The sequence below is a fragment of the Pan paniscus genome, chromosome 20, assembly GCF_029289425.2.
Source record: "Pan paniscus chromosome 20, NHGRI_mPanPan1-v2.0_pri, whole genome shotgun sequence".
NCBI lineage: Eukaryota > Metazoa > Chordata > Mammalia > Primates > Hominidae > Pan > Pan paniscus.
This window is the reverse complement of record NC_073269.2, coordinates 24,178,170-24,198,907: the sequence shown is the minus strand read 5'-3', so window position 1 is coordinate 24,198,907 and position 20,738 is coordinate 24,178,170. Positions and strand designations below refer to the sequence as shown.

The following is a 20,738-nucleotide window of genomic DNA, read 5'->3' as shown; positions in this document are numbered from 1 at the left end:
GAAATTAGGAACCAGATTAAGAAGAGAAACGGTACAGACTTGTCAGGTGAGGAACAGGCTGATCTTTCCAACAGTCTTATGTAGAAAAGGAAGCTGCTGGCCCTCCTTAGCAGGTGGCTACCCACCAAAGCCCTGGGGCTGGGGCATAAGAGGCAGGAAAGTAATCTGAGTGTTAAAAGCCACCGGGCTGGGCACAGTGGTTCCTGTGTATAATTTTGGCACTTTGGGAAGTCGAGGCAGGATTGCTTGAGGCCAGCCTGGGCGAGACCATCTCTAGAACAAATAAAAAAAATTAGCCAGGCATGGTGGTGCATGCCTATAGTCCCAGCTACTCGGGAGGCTGAGGTGGGAGGATCAAGTGAGCTCAGGAGTTTAAGGCTGCGGTGAGCCATGATTGTGCCATGCACTCCAGCCTGGGCGACAGAGTGAGACCCTGTCCTCCCACCCCGACCAAAAAAACAAAAAAAGCCGGAGGGATTCCAACTCCCGGAACCCCAATTTACCAATGTGCTGTCATGTCTTAGCGACACGGAGAAACACTTTGCTTTCAGAAACCTTAATATGTTCTTACCTCTTGACAGTACAATTCAGACAACAGACTTGCTGCTTCAAATTTAACATCTTCGAACTGCGGGATCTAGTGACGTCCAGTTAAGGAAGTACAGACACTGCGAAAAAGGTCGGTTTGAAAGGGCCACAGCTTGGGGCTCCTACCCTGCCACGGTCTGCAGGGCACACACGTCCCTGCCTACCCTGAAATTCCAAGTTTTCCTGTTCCCCCAGTGAACCTTGAGCTTGCTGCAGGGCAGGGCTTGGAGCTGGATGCAAGGTACGAAGAGAAGCACAAAGAGGAGCACAGCGCCCAAGGGCAGCAGAGGGCCAGGTGGGGGACACTCCAGGTGCTCTGTGGGCCGAGCCTCAACTCACAGGGCATGTCGGGAGGTGGGATTCAAGCTTTGATACATTCTTTTTATTTAAGAGGAGAATTCCTTAAAGGGAACCATACCAACACAGAAAGGATACTTGCTGTGATATCAACCACTGAAAAAGAAAGAAAACAAAGATTAATTCTCAGGCAAACACCTGGCACCTGGTTACTGGCTCGCTTTGGGGCTTCCACAGGTTGTCCTGAGAACAGAGGCTGCCAGGTATCCAGGTAACAAGAAGGCGGACTGCTTGGCCTGAGAGGGTAGGCTTACTCCCCTCCAATCCAGCCAGGGGAATGGAAGCTATAGAGAGAGCCCCAGTGGGTGCCTGGGCAGGAGGGGACATGCCCTTCTGACATCAGAGGAGGGGCTCGCACTTGGAGTCAGAGCCCACAGGCCCATGGGTGGGAGCTGCTTCAGAAAGGAACAGAGCTCAGAGGTGACCTGGCCCCAGCAAGGCCCCCACGTGTCACACGGAAGTAGGGCTGGCAGTCAGAGGTCAGGCAGAGAGGAAGGACGTTCAGCAAAGCATAACACGAGAAATCAGTTTCAACTGGAGAATGGGTCTTGGGGGGCAAGGTTAGTCCTTCTGAGCAAGAGGCATTAGAAAGATGCTTGGCTATAAGCAAAGTCAGTCTCTCAGAGGGGAGGGAGGGGGCTCCAGGAAGGGCCGACACAGGCAGAACTGCGGGATGGCACTGAAGATGCACACCAGGAAGGCAGTTCAGACAACAGGCTCCAACTCAGGGACCACTGTGCCCTAAAGTTTCATGTTCCAACAGTTCCCAGGCTAGTCCAGGCCACTGACCACAGCCCATCAGACCACCCAGGGTCCCAAGCACACAAGCCTAACGCTGTCCCCAGTGACTCGCATGTGCCACACACATTCAGAGCAACCTGCACCTGACAAGAGCCTTCGTGGTTGCTGGAAGGTGGATCCGGAGCATAGCAGGAGACCCTAACTCATCGCACTCTGTGGGAGGACTGCATGGGGCAGGGCAGCATGTGTGGCAAGTATGGGAAGTGAGGGGCCAGTTCTCCAGGAAAAGGGGGAGCAGGAGGTGCTCCAGGCACTGAAGAGCCCATAAAAAAGGCACAGAGGGCCAGGGAGGTGAGGCTGAAGCCCGATGGTCTCTGCCACTCATGCGGCAACAGCGGCCACTCCTAGCTGAGGGTCAGAATGCCCTGGTGTCACCCCTGGAAGCTGACTCAGTCAGGGGTGGAAAATGAAAGCACCTGCCCAGATGGGAGTTTTCAGACCATCCTGGATGCAGCAGAGAGTATTCACGAAGGGAGTGCGGAGGAGCCAGTGAGGCCTGGAGATCCACGGCTGGGGGCAGCCTTGGGGCTGGAGATCTCTAAGGCAAGGGTGAGCAGCAGCTGGGAATGTCACAGGCACTGGGAAAGCACAGAGCTGCATCGAGAGCAGCTACTGCCAAGACACAGGGGGCCAGGAGGACAGCTGTGGGAGAGAGCCCGAGCCCCTGACACACATGCACCCACACGCAGGAGCCCAGACCACAGGCCCTCTGCCAGCCCAAGCGTCTGCCTCCTGTGGTCCCCTCTTGTGGCACGGACAGGAGGGGCTCGGGGTCCTCAGAGTGGCGGGGCCAGCACCTGCCGTCAGAAGTGTGGCCCCAGAGGTGAGGCTCCTCAGCCAGAGGCTGTGTGTGGGGACAGTGGCAACGTGTGTGATGTAACAGAAGAGCAGAAGTTGGGGGCTTTTTTCCACAGAAGCTGCTGCATCCCACTGAGAAGCCGGGTCTAACACGAGAAGCTCTGGAAGGCCACCAACTGGAAGGGATGCCCAATCACACAGGAGAGAGGGGACTGTGACAGAGGAGCCGTACTAGAGCTGGGCTGAGGTCTCCCCGAACCCTGAGATTTGGTGGTTCTGATTTGGGCACCATGGGGCTGGCAAGGGGGAGCTCTTCAGACACAGTCCAGGGTAGACAGCACTGCCACACACAAGCAGCAGCCCCAGCCTGGGTGAGCAAGGTGCAAACCTGGCACCTGCAGCTAAGCCTGGCACCTGTGACAAAGCTGGCCCCATTTCTGTCACTGCATCCCAGCAGAGGTAAGCAAGGCGACCAGTCAACACGTGAATTCCCCCACCTCCCTTTGGGCGGAGAAGCTTTCCTTTCCAGTCTGTGGCCATGGGATGCTCTCCCCAGAGCTGACGACAGCCCACACGTGCATGTCTGTGGCGGGTAGACTTCAAAAGGACATGTCCAGTCACTTCATGCCTCAGAATACTACACCCCCTTCTACAAAGCTTTGGCCTATGCCACCGAGCTCAGGCCCATGTGGGTCCAACAATGTCTCCTCATAGCAACAGCTTTTCCTTTTTTTTGAGACACAGTCTCACTGTGTTGTCCAGGCTGGAGTGCAGCAGTACAGTCAGAGCTCACTGCAGCCTTGACCTCCTGGGCTGAAGTGATCCTCCCACCTCAGCCTCCTGAGTAGCCGGGACTACTGGTGCACACCACCACGTCTGGCTAATTTTTTTTATTTTTTGTAGAGATGGGGTCTGGCTACGCCGCCCAGACTGGTCTCGAGTTCCTAGGCTTGAGTGATTCTCCTGTCTTGGCCTTCAAAGGTGCTGGGATTACAGGCGTTGGACATCGTGCTTGGCCAGCAACAGCTTTGTGTCCCTTCTCCGTTTGGGGCCATGATGTGGCTAACATCAATCTATTCAGCACACAGTTGGACTGGACCTCATTTCTCCTGACCCCATGGACGTCTCTTCTTTTTTTTTTTTGAGATGGAGTTTCGCTCTTGTTGCCCAGGCTGGAGTGCAATGGGATAATCTCAGCTCACCGCAACCTCCGCTTCCCAGGTTCAAGTGATTCTCCTGCCTCAGCCTCCCAAGTAGCTGGGATTACAGGCATGCGCCACCATGCCTGGCTAATTTTTGTATTTTCAGTAGAGACGGGGTTTCTCTATGTTGGTCAGGCTGGTCTCAAACTCCTGACCTCAGGTGATCTGCTCGCCTTAGCCTCCCGAAGTGCTGGGATTACAGGCGTGAGCCGCAGCGGCTGGCCAAGACATCTCTTCTTTACAAGCCAGTTATGCCTGCTGCTAACGGGCTCGCCTCTCTGCCAGCTCCGTCTGTCCACGGGTGGGCTAGACAGAGAGGATCCCATATCCCCTGAGGAAGGGGAGGCTCTCAGTGAGCACTGGTGAGCTGGGAAGTAATGTGCCCAAAGGCTCCAAATACAAGCATTCTCTTGTGGAAGGCCTTGTCCACTAGCGTCAGTGGGTGTCAGGAGTGCTGACTGGGAGCCAGAGGATTGGGTTCAAGGTGTGGATCCACTGTGAGTTAGCGACGCTCTAAGGCACTGGAGAAATTACATCCTAGCGCTTTTTAACATCCGTTTCCCATGTATCTTTATCGCCCACTTTAAATACATACAAACAGAGGACATTAGATAAAGCCCCTCTTTTTGTGATCGGCCTGGGCAACATAGCGAGACCCTGTCTCTCTCTCTAAAAAAAAAAAAAAAAAAAAAAAAAAATCAGCCAGGCATGGCGGTGCATGCTGTAATGCCAGTTACTTGGGAGGCTGAGGTGGGAGGATCACTTGAGCCCAGGAGTTTGGGGCTGCAGTGAGCTATGATCGTGCTGTTGTACTCCAGCCTGGGCAACAGGGCAAGACCCTGACTCTTACGAAAAAAAGCCCCATGATGTTTGACTTTAAAGTTGTGGCTGCAATGCCTGCAGCAGGCTGACATCCAGTAGGTGCTCGGGAAACATCTGCTGAACGAACGATGGCTTTATCCACTTGGATAATGAGTAGAGTTCATTAGAGGAAAGTGAGGGCTTCTGTGTAAGTGCAAATGGCCACAGAACGGAGGCGTATGCCTTTCAGACACAAAGCCCTAAATGGCATGGGATTTCTCCCTGTCTTTAAATGCCACTGCTTCTTCACTGGGACATCAGTGACACCTGGATCTCTCTGCATGAGGACACACATTCCTGAAGGGCAGTATGGGCCTGGTGTCAGGGTGATCCAGTCAATTCCCCAGGGCCATCAATCTGACACCTACTAAATGACTTCACTTTTGTATCTTTGTTAGAGTTTTGTTTTTTTGTTTTTTTTGTAGAGACAGGGAAGGTCTTGCTATGCTGCACAGGCTGGTCTTGAACTCCTGGGCTCAGGTGATTGTCCCATCTCAGCCTTCCAAAGTACTGGGATTGCAGTTGTGAGCCACCTCACCCAGCCCTCTGTATGACTTGTAGCATATATTTGGAAATCAGAAAAATATATCCATCTCACAAATAAAGGATGTAGAATGCCTTACCCAAGGTTGCTACCTCATCTACGTGATTTTTTTTTTTTTTGAGACTGAGTTGCGCTCTGTCGCCCAGGCTGGAGTGCAGTGGCGCGATCTCAGCTCACTGCAAGCTCCACCTCCCAGGTTCACACCATTCTCCTGCCTCAGCCTCCTGAGTAGCTGGGACCACAGGCGCCCGCCACCACGCCTGGCTAATTTTTCTTTGTATTTTCAGTAGAAATCGGGTTTCACCATGTTAGCCAGGACGGTCTCGGTCTCCTGACCTTGTGATCCGCCTGCCTCGGCCTCCCAAAGTGCTGGGATTACAGGTGTGAGCCACCGTGCCCGGGTGTTTTTTTTTTTTTAACTTTGTAATGCTAAAAAGTAGCTTTTATGTTTCCTTCCTTGTGATGGCAAAGCAGCCAAAGTGAGAGGCTGCAGGGAGCAGGGCAAGGAGGTGACTGTCTCCATCAGCAGCCCCTGGGGTCACCTTAGGGTTCTCAGGGAAAGCAAGAGAGGGTTGCAACAGGGCCAACAGGTTTCAAGTGGGGTGGAAGGGTCCAGACCAGCACAGCTCTGGTGCCTGGAGGATTCAGTCCAGGGCTGAGTGTTTCAAGGCTTCTTATTCCTTAAAACCAAAGTAACTTTTAAAAAAAAGGTTTTTTTTGATTGTAGTTTTTAGACATGGTATCCCTCTGTCACCCAGGGGGAGTGCAGTGGTCCTCACTGTAACCTTAAACTCCTGGGCTCAAGAGATCCTCCTGGCTCGGTCTCCCAAGTAGCTGGGACTACAGGTGCATCTCACCAGGTCCTACTAATTTTGTTTTTTGAGATGAATTTTCGCTCTTGCTGCCCAGGCTGGAGTGCAATGGTGTGATCTTGGCTCATGGCACCCTCCGGCTCCCGGGTTCAAGCAATTCTCCTGCCTCAGCCTCCCGAGTAGCTGGGATTACAGGCATGCGCCATCACACCTGGCTAATTTTGTATTTTCAGTAGAGACAGGGTTTCTCTATGTTGGTCAGGCAGGTCTCGAACTCCTGACCTCAGGTGATGCACCTGCCTTGGCCTCCCAAAGTGCTGGGATTACAGGCGTGAGCCATGGCGCCTGGCAGGCCCAACTAATTGTTTTACTTTTTTGTAGAGATGGGGGTCTCGCTATCTTGCCCAGGCTGGTCTCAAACTCCTGGGCTCAGGAGATACTACCACCTCAGCCTCCCAAAGTGCTGGGATTACAGGCGTGAGCCATCATGCCTGGCCTGTTGTTGTTTTGTTTTTATAAGAGACAGGGTTGGCTGGGAGCAATGGCTCACGCCTGTAATCCTGGCACTTTGGGAGGCCAAGACAGGTGGACTGCTTGAGCTCAGGAGTTTGAGACCAACCTGGGCAACATGGCAAAACCCCATCTCTACAAAATATACAAAAATTAGCTGGGCATGGTGGTGTGTGCCTGTCACATCAGCTACTCTGGAAGCTGAGGCAAAAAAACCACATGAGCCCAGGAGGCAGAAGTGGCAGGGAGCTAAGATCGTGCCACTGCACTCCAGCCTGGGTGACAGAGTGAGACTTTATCTCAAAAAAATAATAAATAAATAAATAAATAAATAAGACAGGGTTTTTGTCACCCAGGCTGGAATGCAGTGGTGCAATCATGGCTCACTGTAACCTTGAATTCTCAGGCTCAAGCACTCCTCCTACTTCAGCCTCCCAAGTAGCTGGGACTATAGGCATGTGTGGCTAATTTTTTATTTATTTATTTATTTATTTTAAGAGACAGGGTCTGGCTATGTTGCCCAGGCTGGTCTCAAACTCCTCCCGCCTTAGCCTCCCAAAGTGCTAGGATAACAGGCATGAGCCACCATGCCTGGCTCAAAATCTTTTTTTTTTAAAACTACCCTATTGCTTGCAACACCTCTGGGATGGAAGCACAGCATTTAGCAGCTTCCCTGGCCTCTTGCTGCTGTGTGACTGTGGCTAAGCACATTCTCCTGCAGTGGCTGGGTGTCATCACAGGTGAGTCTGAGGTGGGCCTTACCCTGTTAATTTGTTGAGGATCCAGGGAGACCTTGCTCTGTGAAGCACCAATGCAGGGCCTGGCATGTAGTAGGTGCCAATGATGCTATAGTAACTGGCAATCAGGAAGTAGAAGAACTGGGGTGGGAGAGGAAGGGACCAGCTGGTAGAACCGTGAGGTGATGGTTCCTAAACAGATTTCACATCCTGAAGTCAGAGGTGACTCAAGAGTGAGAGGGAAGGAAATAGAAACAAAAACAGGAGGAAGCACAGATCACTTCATGAAACTGCATAACGGCCAGCTCTGCACAAGTCTCTGCTCCCTGCAGATGGGACACGGAATTTAGCAGGACACAGTTGTGATCCTGAAGAATGAAAGAACTGCTTACGCTGGGCCTGATGAGGAGAGGCTCAGAACCTAGCCCTGTTGGGTCTTAAGAGAAAAGGAAGCATTGAATCACTTGCTGAGAAAGTGAACCATAGATGCTCAGGCTAAACCTGGATGCAGAATTAAGTATCTGACCAGCACAGTCTGGAGCTGCTTTCTAAGTCAGATGAGCAAAACCACCATTAAAAAGCAGCCCTGTTCCAACCACAGAGAAAGCATGCATGGCATTGACACAGAGAAAGCAAGCATGGCATACGCAGTCAGAAAACACCACTGTTCAAAGAATGACTGCCTGGATTATAGAAAATAGTAAGTTCTTCCAGAGAGGTGGCATTTAGTCCTGGGTGGCTTTCAAACCAGGAAAACCTAAGAATGATGGTGCACTTCCCAGGCCAAGGGATAAAAGGGACTGTGATCAAAAGTAAGAAAGTTAAAGGGGTGGCTGGGCGCGGTGGCTCACGCCTGTAATCCCAGCACTTTGGGAGGCTGAGGCGGGCGGATTACGAGGTCAGGAGATCGAAACCATCCTGGCTAACATGGTGAAACCCCGTCTCTACTAAAATTACAAAAAATTAGCCGGGCATGGTGGCGGGCGTCTGCAGTCCCAGCTACTTGGGAGGCTGAGGCAGGAGAATGGCATGGAGGCAGGAGAATGGCATGAACCCGGGAGACGGAGCTTGCAGTGAGCCGAGATCACGCCACTGCACTCCAACCTGGGCAACAGAGTGAGACTCTGTCTCAAAAAAAAAAAAAAAAGTTAAGGGGGAAACGGATATGCAGGTACATTCTCTTGATTCAACAGCAGATGTCCAAATGACCAAGATGGATCTGTCTGCTTAAAAGACAGGTGGGAAAATAAGAAAAAAGCCATAGGGCCTGGAAGAGAGGAGAAGAATGAAAACTTACAGGGATGGGTGTACAGCAGGAAGAGAGAGAACAAGAGGAAATCAAAATATAGAAGAACACAACCTGTCAGAATCTGCAGAAATGGCATTGCAAAAATTTTTTTTTTTTTTTTTTGAGACAGGGTCTCTCTCTGTCACCCAGATTGGACTGCAGTGGCAGGAACACGGCTCACTGATGCCTCGACCTCCTGGGCTCAAGTGATCCTCACGCCTCAGCTTCCCAAGTAGCTAGGACTACAGATGTGAGCCACCACGGGCCCACTAATTTTCAAATTTTTTGTAGAGACAGGGTAGTGCCCAGGTTGGTCACTGCGAATTCTCTAGCCAAGAAATTTCTAAGTAAAGTGACAATGCTTATAGTCATCAACTATTTACTTAGGGGAGTCCCAGAGCAGCCAAAACACACCCACATCACTGCCAAAACCATACTCAAAGAAGGAAGGCTTTCAGGTAAAGTGTCCTGTCATGCACTGTAACAGCTCCAGGATCTGCTGAGCAGACCCAGGGAACAAGGCGGCCGGCAGGTGTTCTGAGGCCCTACGGAGGCAAGAGTCACCGAGACACCAACTACTGTGACCCCAAAAAAGCTGCTGAGGAGTTCGAGACCAGCGTGGCCAACATAGTGAAACCCCATCTCTAATAAAAGTAGAGGCCGGGCGCAGTGGCTCACGCCTGTAATCCCAGCACTTTGGCAGGTCGAGGCGGGTGGATCATGAGGTCAGGAGATCAAGACCATCCTGGCTAACACGGTGAAACCCTGTCTCCACTAAAAATATAAAAAATTAGCCGGGCGTGGTGGCAGGCGCCTGTAGTTCCAGCTACTCAGGAGGCTGAGGCAGGAGAATGGCATGAACCCAGGAGGCGGAGCTTGCAGTGAGCCGAGATCGCGCCATTGCACTCCAGCCTGGGCAACAGAGCGAGACTCTGTCTCAAAATAAATAAATAAATAAATAAATAAATAAATAAATAAATAAATAAATAAATAAATACAAGTAGAAAAAATTAGCCTGGCATGGTGGCAGGCACCTGTAATCCCAGCTGCTTGGGAGGCTGAGGCAGGAGAATAGTCTGAACCTGAGAGGCAGAGGTTTTAATGAGCTGAGATTGCGCCACTGCACTCCAGCCTGGGCAACAGAGTGAGAGTCCATCCAAAAAAAAAAAAAAAAAAAAAAGCTGCTGGGGAGGCTGTGTGTGGTGGCTCACACCTGTAATCCCAGCACTTTGAGAGGCCAAGGCAGGTGATTGCTTGAGGCCCGGAGTTTAAGACCAGCCTGGGCAACACAGTTAGACCCTAGCTCTATAGAAAATATAAAAATAAATACAATCAAATTTTTAAAAAGTTGCTGAGGAAAGGAAGACATACCCTCTTTGACTCTGATGGGGATTCTTTTTTTAAAGTTTTGAGACAGGGTCTCGGTCTGTTGTCCAGGGTGGAGTGCAGTGGCACGATCACAGCTCACTGTAGCCTCAACTTCCTGGCTCAAGAATTGTCTTGCCTTAGCCTCCTGAGTAGCTGGGACCAGAGTCATGTGCCACCATGCCTGGTTAATTTTTGTATATATACATATATATATTTTTTTTTTTTTTTGAGACGGTCTCGCTCTTTCGCCCAGTCTAGAGTGCAGTGGCGCGATCTCGGCTCACTGCAAGCTCCGCCACCCGGGTTCACGCCATTCTCCTGCCTCAGCCTCCCGAGTAGCTGGGACTACAGGCGCCCGCCACCACGCCTGCCTAATTTTTGTATTTTTTAGTAGAGACAGGGTTTCACCTTGTTAGCCAGGATGGTCTCGATCTCCTGACCTCGTGATCCGCCCACCTCGGCCTCCCAAAGTGCTGGGATTACAGGCGTGAGCCACCGCGCCCGGCTATATTTTTTTTTCTGGTAGAGACAGGGTTTTGCTATGTTGCCAAGGCCGGTCTTGAACTCCTGGGCTTAAGCAATCTGCCCACTTTGGCCTCACAAAGTCTTGGGATTGCAGGTGTGAGCCACCACACCTGGCCTGATGGGGACATTTAATGGATGATTCTTTCAAAGTTAGTTGACTTGATGAAGTAGACGACTAAGTATGTTATATATCTTTCTAGACGACTTAAAATGCAGTTGAGGGCCAGGCATGGTGACACACATCTATAATCCCAGCTACTCAGGAGGCTGAGGTGGGAGGATTGCTTGAACCCGAAGGGCGGAGGTTACAATGATTTGAGATTGCGCCACTGCACTCCAGCCTGGGCAACAAAGTGAGACTCTGTCTCAAAAAAAAAAAATGCAGTTGAGGAGACCATTAGAAACTGACAGAAGCAGATAAAAGAGAAATAACCTTAAATAAAAATGTGATGACCAAGGAGGCTGGGGTCTCTTAGAGAGAAAGCAAAAGACAGTGAAAACAATAGGAAAGCTGGACGTAGCACTGAGTTCAGGGGCCAATAATAGGTTTTACCTAAGCACTTATGTTAGAGAAAATTAGTTCAGTGAAGAAGAGCAGAGAGATGCCGGGTGTGGTGGCATGCCTGTAATCCCGGCACTTTGGGAGGCTGAGGCGGGCAGATCACCTGAGGTCAGGAGTTCGAGACCAGCTTGACTAACATGATGAAACCTTGTTTCTACTAAAAATACAAAATTAGCCGGGCATGGTGGCACATGCCTGTAATCCTAGCTACTCAGGAGGTTGTGGTAGGAGAATCGTTTGAACCCGGGAGGTGGAGTATGCAGTGAGCTGAAATCCCACCACTGCACTCCAGCCTGGGTAATAGGAGTGAAACTCCTTCTCAAAAAAATGAAAAATAAAATAGGCTGGGTGTGGTGGCTCACACCTGTAATCCCAGCACTTTGGGAGGCCAAGGCGGGTGGATCACCTGACATCAGGAGTTCAAGGCCAGCCTGACCAACATGGTGAAACCCCTTCTTTACTAAAAATACAAAAATTAGCTGGGCGTGGTGGTGGGCGCCTGTAATCCCAGCTGCTTGGGAGGCTGAGGCAGGAGACTCGCTTGAACCCGGGAGGCAGGGGTTGCAGTGAGCCAAGATTGCGCCATTGCACTCCAGAGCCTGGGTGACAGAGCAAGACTACATCTCAAAAAATAAATAAATAAAATAAAAGTAACAATAAAAATAAAAAGAACAGCAGAGAGAATGAGCAAGGAGAAAAGTCACAAACTATTGCAAAATACTGTTACACTGGGTTGGCTCTCCAAGAAGATACTGGAATCTCTTCAGCCATTTGCTTTTCAGAAGTAGAAACCAGCAAACCACCTCTAGGCGGAGAACATATGATTCTTTATTAAGTAGCTCTGGGGAAGGAAAGAATAAAAGTTGATAGCTCCCTGATTGGGAAAAAATGCACAATTAATAAAGAATGAAGATGAAAGAAAGCATGCTTATGTTGTAACACAAAAAAAATTCACAAACGTTGGTGGAAGGAAAACAGTATAGAAAACATTACTTTAACTAAAAGCTGGAAAAATTTTCAGTTGGGATGCGACTGACAAAAAGAACGGGATTTCCAGGCATAAAGTTGGCGTGAGCTACAGAGGGCACCATGTGGCTCAGTGGAAGACCCTTCAAGATTCAAAGTTCCATTTGACAGAGCAAAGGCACTTCGCAAGGAGAAGGGTTTAAATTATGGGTCCAAAAGCCAAGTGGTAAAGCGAGCAATTTGCAGCATGACTGCTTCTCCTAGACAGGGCTGAGTGGGCAAAATACGACAGTACACACAGTGACTATTAGCCACTGCCAGAAACAGGCTGAACAGCCCTGGGAGACAAGGGAAGGCAGGTGGTGGGAGTTGTTCATGGAGAGAAAGGAGAGTTTTAGAACCAGCACATCCACTGGAGATGCTGGGCCACCAGACCCCTCCCAGTCAATAAAGTCTGGTGCCTCATTTGATCTCAGCCTCATCATGACCCTGGAGAGACCCTGATACCATCTGCCAGTCCCCGACAGCTTAGGCACTCCTTGCCATCAACCTGACCCCCTGAGTGGTTCTCCAGGCTCCCTGCCCCACCCATTCAGGCCTCTGCTCAAATGTCACTCCCACAAATAGAGACTCTCTCACTACCTCTGCCAAAAATAGCTCCAAGTCAACTCCATCTCTTCTCCCTGGTTCAGTTCTCAAGGTTCTTCCATCACTGCCTAACCTCTTACTATATGCTTATCATTTGTCTTCCTCATGAAAACCTAGGCTTACGTGGGCAGAAACTGTTTTAGCCATTGCTGATCCCCCGGCACCAAAAATAGGGCTTGGCATCCTGCATGAGCTGAACAAGTATCTGTTGAATGAATCAAAGGAAAAAAAACTTCACCAAAACAATAATGATGTATCATCTTGGCATGTAACCTGGTTATCACTGAGCTGGAGTTTGAGCCCAGTTTTGTCAATAACTTGTTGTGCAGCCTTGGGCAAATCACTTTACCTCTCTGGGCCCATAATGCCTCCCTTTTGAAACAAGGCAGTTGATCCAGTGAGGACTAAAGTTGCCTTCCACGCTGGGCACAATGGCTCAAGCCTGTAGTTCCAGCACTTTGGGAGGCTGAGGCAGGTGGATGGCTTGAGCTCAGGAGTTCAAGCCCTTGTCTTTACAAAAAACACAAAAATTAGCTGGGTGTGGTGGTGCGTACCTGTGGTCCCAACTACTCAGGAGGCTGAGATGGGAGGACTGCTTGAGCCCAGGAGGTCAAGGCTGCAGTGAGCTGAGATCACGCCAGTGCACCCCAGCCTGGGTGATGGAGCGAGACCCTGTCTCAAAATAAATAAATAAATAAAACTGGCCAGATGTGGTGACTCACACCTATAATCCTAGCACTTTGGGAGGACAAGATGGGCAGATCACTTGAGGTCAGGAGTTCGAAACCAGCCTGACCAAATGGTGAAACCCTGTCTCTACTAAAAATACAAAAATTAGCCAGATGAGGTGGTGCAAGCCTGTAATCCCAGCTACTCGGGAGGCTGAGGCAAGAGAATTGCTTGAACCCACGAGACGGAAGTTGCAGTGAGCCAAGACTGCGCCACTGCACTCCAGCCTGGTGACAAAGCGAGACTCTGTCTCAAAAAAAAAAAGAAAAAAAATTATCTGGGGCTGGGCGCAGTGGCTCATGCCTGTAATCTCAGCACTTTGGGAGGCCGAGGGGAGTGGATCACAAGGTCAGGAGTTCAAGACCAGCCTGGCCAATATTGTGAACCCGTCTCTACTAAAAATACAAAAATTAGTTGGGTGTGGTGACGCACACCTGTAGTCCCAGCTACTCGGGAGGCTGAGGCAGGAGAATCACTTGAACCCGGGAGACGGAGGTTGCAGTGGGCTGAGATCCTGCCAATGCACTACAGCCCCTGCAACAAGAGCGAAACTCCGTCTCAAAATAAACAAATAAATAAAATAAAATAAAATAAAGTTTCCTTCCAACTTTTCAGTCTGTGAAACAAAGATTTGATCTATTCCTCAAGGCAAGTTGTTACTAGCTGAGGGTGGGCTTGGATTTACCTCAGATTAATGAGTTTTAAAAATCTGAGCTGATTCTTTTCAATAATTCTCTATTCAAGCAGGACAGAGCTGGGTAAAAGGTAAAAGGGAGGCAGGGGTCTGACAGGATCACAGCGCTGCTGTGAGAAAAAAACGACTCCACAGTCTGAAATTTTATTATTTTTTCCTATTATCTTTTTTTTCTGAGACAGGGTTTCACTGTCACCAAGGCTGGAGTGAAGTGGCGTGATCACTGCTCACTGCAGCCACGACCTCCCTGGGCTTAGCTGATCCTCCCACCTCAGCCTCTGGAGTAGATGGGACTACAGGCCCGCGTCAGTACGCCCAGCTAGTTTTTGTATTTTTTGTAGAGACGGGATCTCACTGTGTTGCCCAGGCTGGTCTCAAACTCCTGGGGTCTAGTAATCTGTCTGCCTCCGCCTCCCAAAATACTGGGATTACAGGCATAAGCCACTGAGCCTGGCCCTAGAAAGTTTATTAAAGGGGCCGGGCGCGGTGGCTCAAGCCTGTAATCCCAGCACTGTGGGAGGCCGAGGTGGGCAGATCATGACGTCAGGAGATGGAGACCACCCTGGCTAACACGGTGAAACCCCATCTCTACTAAAAAATACAAAAAATTAGGCAGGCGTGGTGGCGGGCGCCTGTAGTCTCAGCTACTCAGGAGGCTGAGGCAGGAGAATGGCCTGAACCCGGGAGGCGGAACTTGCAGTGAGCCAAGATGGCACCACTGCACTCCAGCCTGGGTGACAGAGCAAGACTCCGTCTCAAAAAAAAAAAAAAAAAAAAAAAATTAAGTTTACTAAAGGGCAGAATGACAGCCACTCTCCCGCATTCTTTGAGGCACCAAGATGACACAAATCAAGTTGGGTCAGGGGAGGGACTCACTCGGACGGAAGAGGATGGACTGATGGATGGTAGAAGTCACCAGTGGATGGAGAAAAAGCAGGAGCTGCTTTTAGTTCCCCTAATACTGAAACTGAACAGCGGGGCCTGGAATCCAGAACCCCTGTTTCTCCTCCTCATAGGCCTCAAATGACCAGCTCCAGACTCTGGGTCTCAGCTTCCCTCGTACGACACCAGGCATTATTGATGGGGGCACAAGACCCTCCAAAAACCACGATTACCAAACTTCCGTGTCCAAGGAGAAGCATGCCCTTCCAGGTTCCTGAGAGACCAGACTTCAGATTCCCGGGAGAATGCCAGCGGTCTCGCCTCCGCCAACCCCTACCCCAAGTCACTTTAGGTGGAAGCGTTTGGGGCTGATGCTCCGGAAGCTGAACCAGGAGGAGCTAGTAGCTTCAGGACCCTGTGATGTCCCCATCGCCACCAACAGGTGGGATCCTCCTGAAAACCAGACGATTTGCGGATCCTGTTGCTCCCAATAACAGGCAACTTTCAGAGCACGGTGACGGGGCTCCTGGAGCCCTGTCACCAGAAACGGGAAATAAGGCGTGGGGGGCGAGGCTTTCGTGTCCCCTGAGAGGCTGGTGGCTTTGGGGTCCGGCAGAGGCGGGTGGGGGTCCTGCGGCTTTGACGGAGGTCGCGCCCCCAGGTCGCCGAGGAGCGGCCCCCACCCGCCGCGGTCGCGACCCGTCAGCCCAGATCTTGCAAGGAGCCCGCGACTCCTCCCTCGCGGCCCGGCCCGCGCTCACCGCCTTCTCCAGGTGGCTGCGCGCCTGCTCGCTGTTCTTGGTGTGGTGATAGAGAACGGAGCCCAGCTGCAGGTGTGTACGGGCCTCGATGCGCTGCGGCGGCTTGAAGGGGAACACGGCCTGCAGGCAGTGCACGCACAGGCGGATTTTGGGCGGGCTGGAAGTGCGGAAGTGCTCAGCGAAGCCCAGAAGCGCCAGGTACCACGAGTCGGCCGCCTCGGCCTGCGCAGCCTGAGCCGCCGCCGCCTGGGCCGCTGCCGCCGCCTGAGCCGCCATTTTGGCCTCCACAACAACAAGCCGCCGCCACAGGGAGGCGGAAGCAGGCGCGCGAGACGGGGCCGGGCTCTCCTCGCGGCTTCCGCGAGATCTGCCGCCCAAAGCATCCTGGAACATGTAGTTTGTATTTGAGATGACCGCCGCTCCGGGAAGGTGTAAAAGGGCGACGCCGTTTGGTTATCGTGACTGGGACTTAGGCATCGCCGATAGGCTGAGGCTTCCGTTTCTGGAGGTGAAAAAAAAAAACCCAGTCGTTCACGCAGTAGTAGGGCTAGTCTGACCGAGGCGGACTACATCTCCCATCAGGCGATGCACACTATAACAGGGCCCCTTAAGTGGCGCCGGAGCATTGTGGGATTGGATGAGTCTCAAGATGGACAACCGGGATGTTGCAGGTAACAGCCCCCGCCTCCTCTCAGGCGGCCGCCTGGGTCCCTGGGGCTAGGTGTCTCCCCTTACTCCTCGGGTCCGTCCTGCTGCGACCCGTGGATCCCTCGCTTCAGCCCGGGGCAGCCCACAGCGTCGGCTTCTGCACCTCTTGGTTTCTCGAGACCCCAGACCCAGGTTGCTGGCCGCCCCCGCTTGGTTTGTTGAGGACGCACGGATCTCCGTAGAGGCCGCCACCCGGCTCGGCCCTGCGTCCCGTTTCCGAAACAACCGCCTTCAGGGCTTCTCCAACCTCCGTTCCCCAATACGGCGACAACCTTGGGCTGTCCCTGCACCCCTCTTTTCGTAGCAGCTGGCCTCTGGCCTGCGTCCCGCTTTCTGGAAAAGCTGCTTTTCCGAAGTGCTTTGAGGCTCCCTTGACACACTTTCCCGCGTCTTTTGACCCTCACTTTGCTGCAAGCCTTGGCCTTTCTACTTCCCCAGAATAGAATGCATTTACCCATCAGCAAATACTTAGGGCGTGCTCACTGTGTGCCAAGCAGTGTGCTGGGCGCTACGCATGCAGCGGTGACCGAAACAGGGCCCTGCCTTCCTGGAGGTTGCTTTCTACTGGGGTGTCAGTGCATTAATGAGAAAATATTTACAAAAACTTACGTATGATGTGAGGTTACGTATGATATGATCAGAGTGGAGGCTTCTGATATTGGGTAGTCAGGAAAGACCTTTTATTTCTTTTCTTTTTTTTTTTTTTTGAGACAGGGTCTCACTTTGTCGCCCAGGCTGTAGTGCAGTGGCTCACTGTGGCTCCCTGGGTTCAGGTGATCCTCCCACCTCAGCCTCCCTAGTAGCTGAGACCACAGATGCGCGCCACCACACAGCGAATTTGTGTATTTTTTGTGTTGCCACGTTTCCCATGCAGGTCTGGAATTCCTAGGCTCAAGCGATCCTCCCATCTCAGCCTCTTAAAGTGCTGGGGTTACGTAAAGGTGTGAGCCACCACACCTGGCCCAGGGAAAGGCCTTTTCAAGCAGAAGACATTTGAGTTAAGACAATGAATGCCAGCTATGGGAATCCCTGGAGGGTGGAGCCTTCCACACAGAGGGGGGCCAGTAAATGCAGAGGCCCTGGTAGGATGGGCTTGTCCTTTTGAAGAATGTCAAGGATGAAGCAGAAGGGAGGGGAACCATCTGGCGGGGCCTTGAAAATGGCCTTTTAGAATTCTTTTTTTCTTTTTGTTGAAGCGGAGTTTCGCTCTGTCGCCCAGGCTGGAGTGTAGTGGCACGATGTCGGCTCACTGCAACCTCTACCTCCCGGGTTCAAGCCATTCTTCTGCCTCAGCCTCCTGAGTAGCTGGGATTACAGGCGCCGGCCACCGCACCTGGCCAGTGTTTTTTTGTATTTTTAGTAGAGACGGGGTTTCACCATGTTGGCCAGGCTGGTCTCGAACTCCTGACCTCAAGTGATCTTCCTGCTTCAGCCTCCCAGGTGCTGGGATTACAGGTGTGAGTCACCATGCCCGGCTCAGACTTTTAAAATTTGGATTTTATTCTGAGTCCCATGGGGAACCTCTGAGGTGTCTTCCCTGTCTCCATACTATCACCCTAGTCTGAAGACATCATTGTCTGTTGCTTGGAGCCAGTGAGCCTCCCTGGTCTTGTTGCCTGTGGATTCTCCGGCCAGAATGATTACCTAGTAGCCAGGATGAAAATAAAACGACCCTGTGGATATTGGCTAGGTGTGGTGATCCATGCCTAAAATCTCAGCATTTTGGGAGGCTTAAATGGGAGGCTCCCTTGAGGACAGGAGTTCAAGATTAGCCTGGGCAACATAGCAAGAACCTGTCTCTACAAAAAATAAAAGAAAATAGCTAGGCCTGGTAGAGTGTGCCTGTAGTCCTAGCCACTCGGGTGGCTGAGGTGGGAGAATCTCTAGAGCCCAGGAGTTTGAGGATGCAGTGAGCTACGATCATGCAACTGCACTCCTGCCTGGGCAACTCAGCGAGACCCTGTCTCAAAAAAACAAAACAAAACAAAAAAAACGGCTGGGTGTGGTGGCTCACGCCTGTAATCTCAGCACTTTGGGAGGCCGAGGTGGGTGGATCACTTGAGGTCAGGAATTCGAGACCAGCCTGGCCAACATGGTGAAGCCCCATCTCTACTAAAAATATGAAAAAATTAGCCAGGCATGGTGGCAGATGCCTGTAGTCCCAGATACTCGGGAGGCTGAGGCAGGAGAATCGCTGGAACTCTGGCTTTTTTTTTTTTTTTTTTTTTGAGGCGGACTGTTACTCTGTCAGCCAAGATGGAATGCAGTGGCACCACCTCGGCTCACTGCAACCTCCACCTCCCAGGTTCAAGCGATTCTCCTGCCTCAGCCTCCTGAGTAGCTGGGATTACAGGCGTGAGCCACCACACCTGGCTAATTTTTATATTTTTAGTACAGTTAGGATTTCGCCATGTTGTCCAGGCTGGTCTCGAACTCCCGTCCTCAAGGGAACCTCCAATTTACGCCTCTCAAAGCACTGGAATTACAGGCGTGAGCCACCGAACCCAGCCTTCTTTTTTTTTTTTTTTTTTGAGATGAAGTATTGCTCTTTTCCCCCAGGCTGGAGTGCAATGGTGCGATCTTGGCTCACTGCAACCTTCACCTCCCTGGTTCAAGCAATTTTCCTGCCTCTGCCTCCCTAGTAGCTGGGATTACAGGCACATGCCACCATACCCAGCTAATTTTTGTATTTTTAGTAGAGACAGAGTTTCACCACGTTGGCCAGGCTGGTCTCGATCTCCTGACCTCAAGTGATCCGCCTGCCCCTGCCTCCCAAAGTGCTGGGATTGCAGGCATGAGCCTCTGCACCAGCCCGAAAGTTACTTTTTTATTATGGGTCTATTGTCTTCCCAGCCCAAAGCGAGTCCCACGTGGGCAGAGACCTGTGTTCTCTTGCATAGCACGTAGTAAGTACAGGGTATGGTATGCAGCAGGCACTCTGTAAGTGTTTGCTGAATAAATGAACTAATAGACATATAAATTAATCTGAACATCAGTTGCTCTCTGGCCTGTCACAGCTTCTTGGGGTGTTTGTGGAGTAAAGGTGATTTCCGACGTACTCCTTTTCCCTCCCCAGGAAAGGCTAACCGGTGGTTTGGGGTTGCTCCCCCTAAATCTGGAAAAATGAACATGAACATCCTTCACCAGGAAGAGCTCATCGCTCAGAAGAAACGGGAAATTGAAGCCAAAATGGAACAGAAAGCCAAGCAGAATCAGGTGGCCAGCCCTCAGCCCCCACATCCTGGCGAGTAAGTGCCTGCTGGGGCCTGGATGGGGCCTGGATGTGAGTCTTTGAGGGTCACCAGCACAGGGTTTGGCTTGTGAGGGCAGTCGGCATGTGCTTGCACCCAGCCATAGCCTGATGATCCAAGGAATGACCCAGATGCCCTTGGGAGGCTCACTATGGCAAGAGAGAAATGAGGGGTATGTGGAAGCCCAGAGGACAGCCTGCCAACTCATCCACTCAGCAGTTATTTACTGCCAGCCAGCTGTGGTGCAGAGGGAAGGGGTATAACAGAGTAAAAATCTCTGCCTTGAGTTCAGGTGTGCTGCCTCACACCTGTAATCTCAGCCCTTTGGGAGGCTGAGACAGAGGATCACTAGAGGCCAGGAGTTTGAGACCAGCTTTGCCAACATAGTGAAACCCCATCTCTACTAAAAAATACAAAAAATTAGCTGGGCATTGTGGCACGTGCCTGTAGTCCCAGCTGCTCAGGAGGCTGAGGCACGAGAATCTCTGGGATCTGGGAGGCAAAGGTTGCAGTGAGTTGAGATCGTGCCACTGTACACTACCCTGGGCCATAGAGTGAGACTCTGTCTCAAAAAAAAAAAAAAAAAAAAACCTCTGCCCTTATGGGGTCACAAACTACTAGCAAAGGGATGCAGGTGCCGCCCCAGAGCTCCTGGAAGATAACAAAGGCAGTGTGTTCCCAGGCCCCGTGGCCACAGTAAGGCCACAGAGCTTTGCATCCTGAAAGCCCAGGTGGAGCTGGCCCACTGAGGAAGCAGAGAAAGGCCTGCCCAGCAGAGGGCAGGAAGGGGAGAGAGCCCATATGTGGAGGGCCAGCCTGAGCTGCTGTACCAAAGGGGCTGTCCCTTAGTGGATGGCAGGTGGATGATAGCTCAGCAAGGGTTTCCACTTGCCTGTCCTGAGAAACACTGAGGGCACCAAGGGTTTTGATCAAGGGGTGATGTTGTGATGAGGGTGACCAGATCCAAGCTTTTCAGGCTGGAGATTGATAATCTGAGAGGCAGGCCCCTTCCTCTGGGGTCTGGAGTGTAGAGTGTGTTAACCTTCCCCAAGGCCTTGTCCCAGCTCCAGCTTTTCCTTTTTTTTTTCTTTGAGACAGGGTTTTGCTCTGTCACCCAGGCCGGAGTGCAGTGGTGGAATCATGGCT

The 20,738-nt window shown here is 51.4% G+C and overlaps 2 protein-coding genes across 5 annotated transcripts in view; one reads left to right on the top strand and one right to left on the bottom strand.

Moving 5' to 3' along the window:
- MAU2 (MAU2 sister chromatid cohesion factor) overlaps positions 1 to 16,208 on the bottom strand; it is a 38,159-nt gene extending 21,951 nt beyond the window's left edge. For 3 of the 4 annotated variants that reach the window (XR_008622146.2, XM_008970988.5, XM_063600049.1), the window contains exons 1-3: positions 15,634 to 16,026; positions 1,024 to 1,041; positions 572 to 637 (exon numbers count right to left, since the gene is read on the bottom strand). Coding sequence is in view for 3 of the 4 variants with exons in the window: in XM_008970988.5 (XP_008969236.4) it covers positions 572 to 637; positions 1,024 to 1,041; positions 15,634 to 16,026 (477 nt within the window). In the remaining variant the exon portion in view is untranslated. Of the gene's footprint in view, positions 1 to 571; positions 638 to 1,023; positions 1,042 to 15,633 lie in introns of all 4 variants that reach the window. The other variant, XM_003817727.6, reaches the window with a different exon arrangement.
- SUGP1 (SURP and G-patch domain containing 1) overlaps positions 15,684 to 20,738 on the top strand; it is a 43,920-nt gene continuing 38,865 nt past the window's right edge. The window contains exons 1-2 of the mRNA XM_003817728.6: positions 15,684 to 16,304; positions 19,418 to 19,589. Coding sequence (XP_003817776.1) covers positions 16,271 to 16,304; positions 19,418 to 19,589 — 206 coding nt within the window. The 5' untranslated portion in view covers positions 15,684 to 16,270. The remainder of the gene's footprint in view (positions 16,305 to 19,417; positions 19,590 to 20,738) is intronic.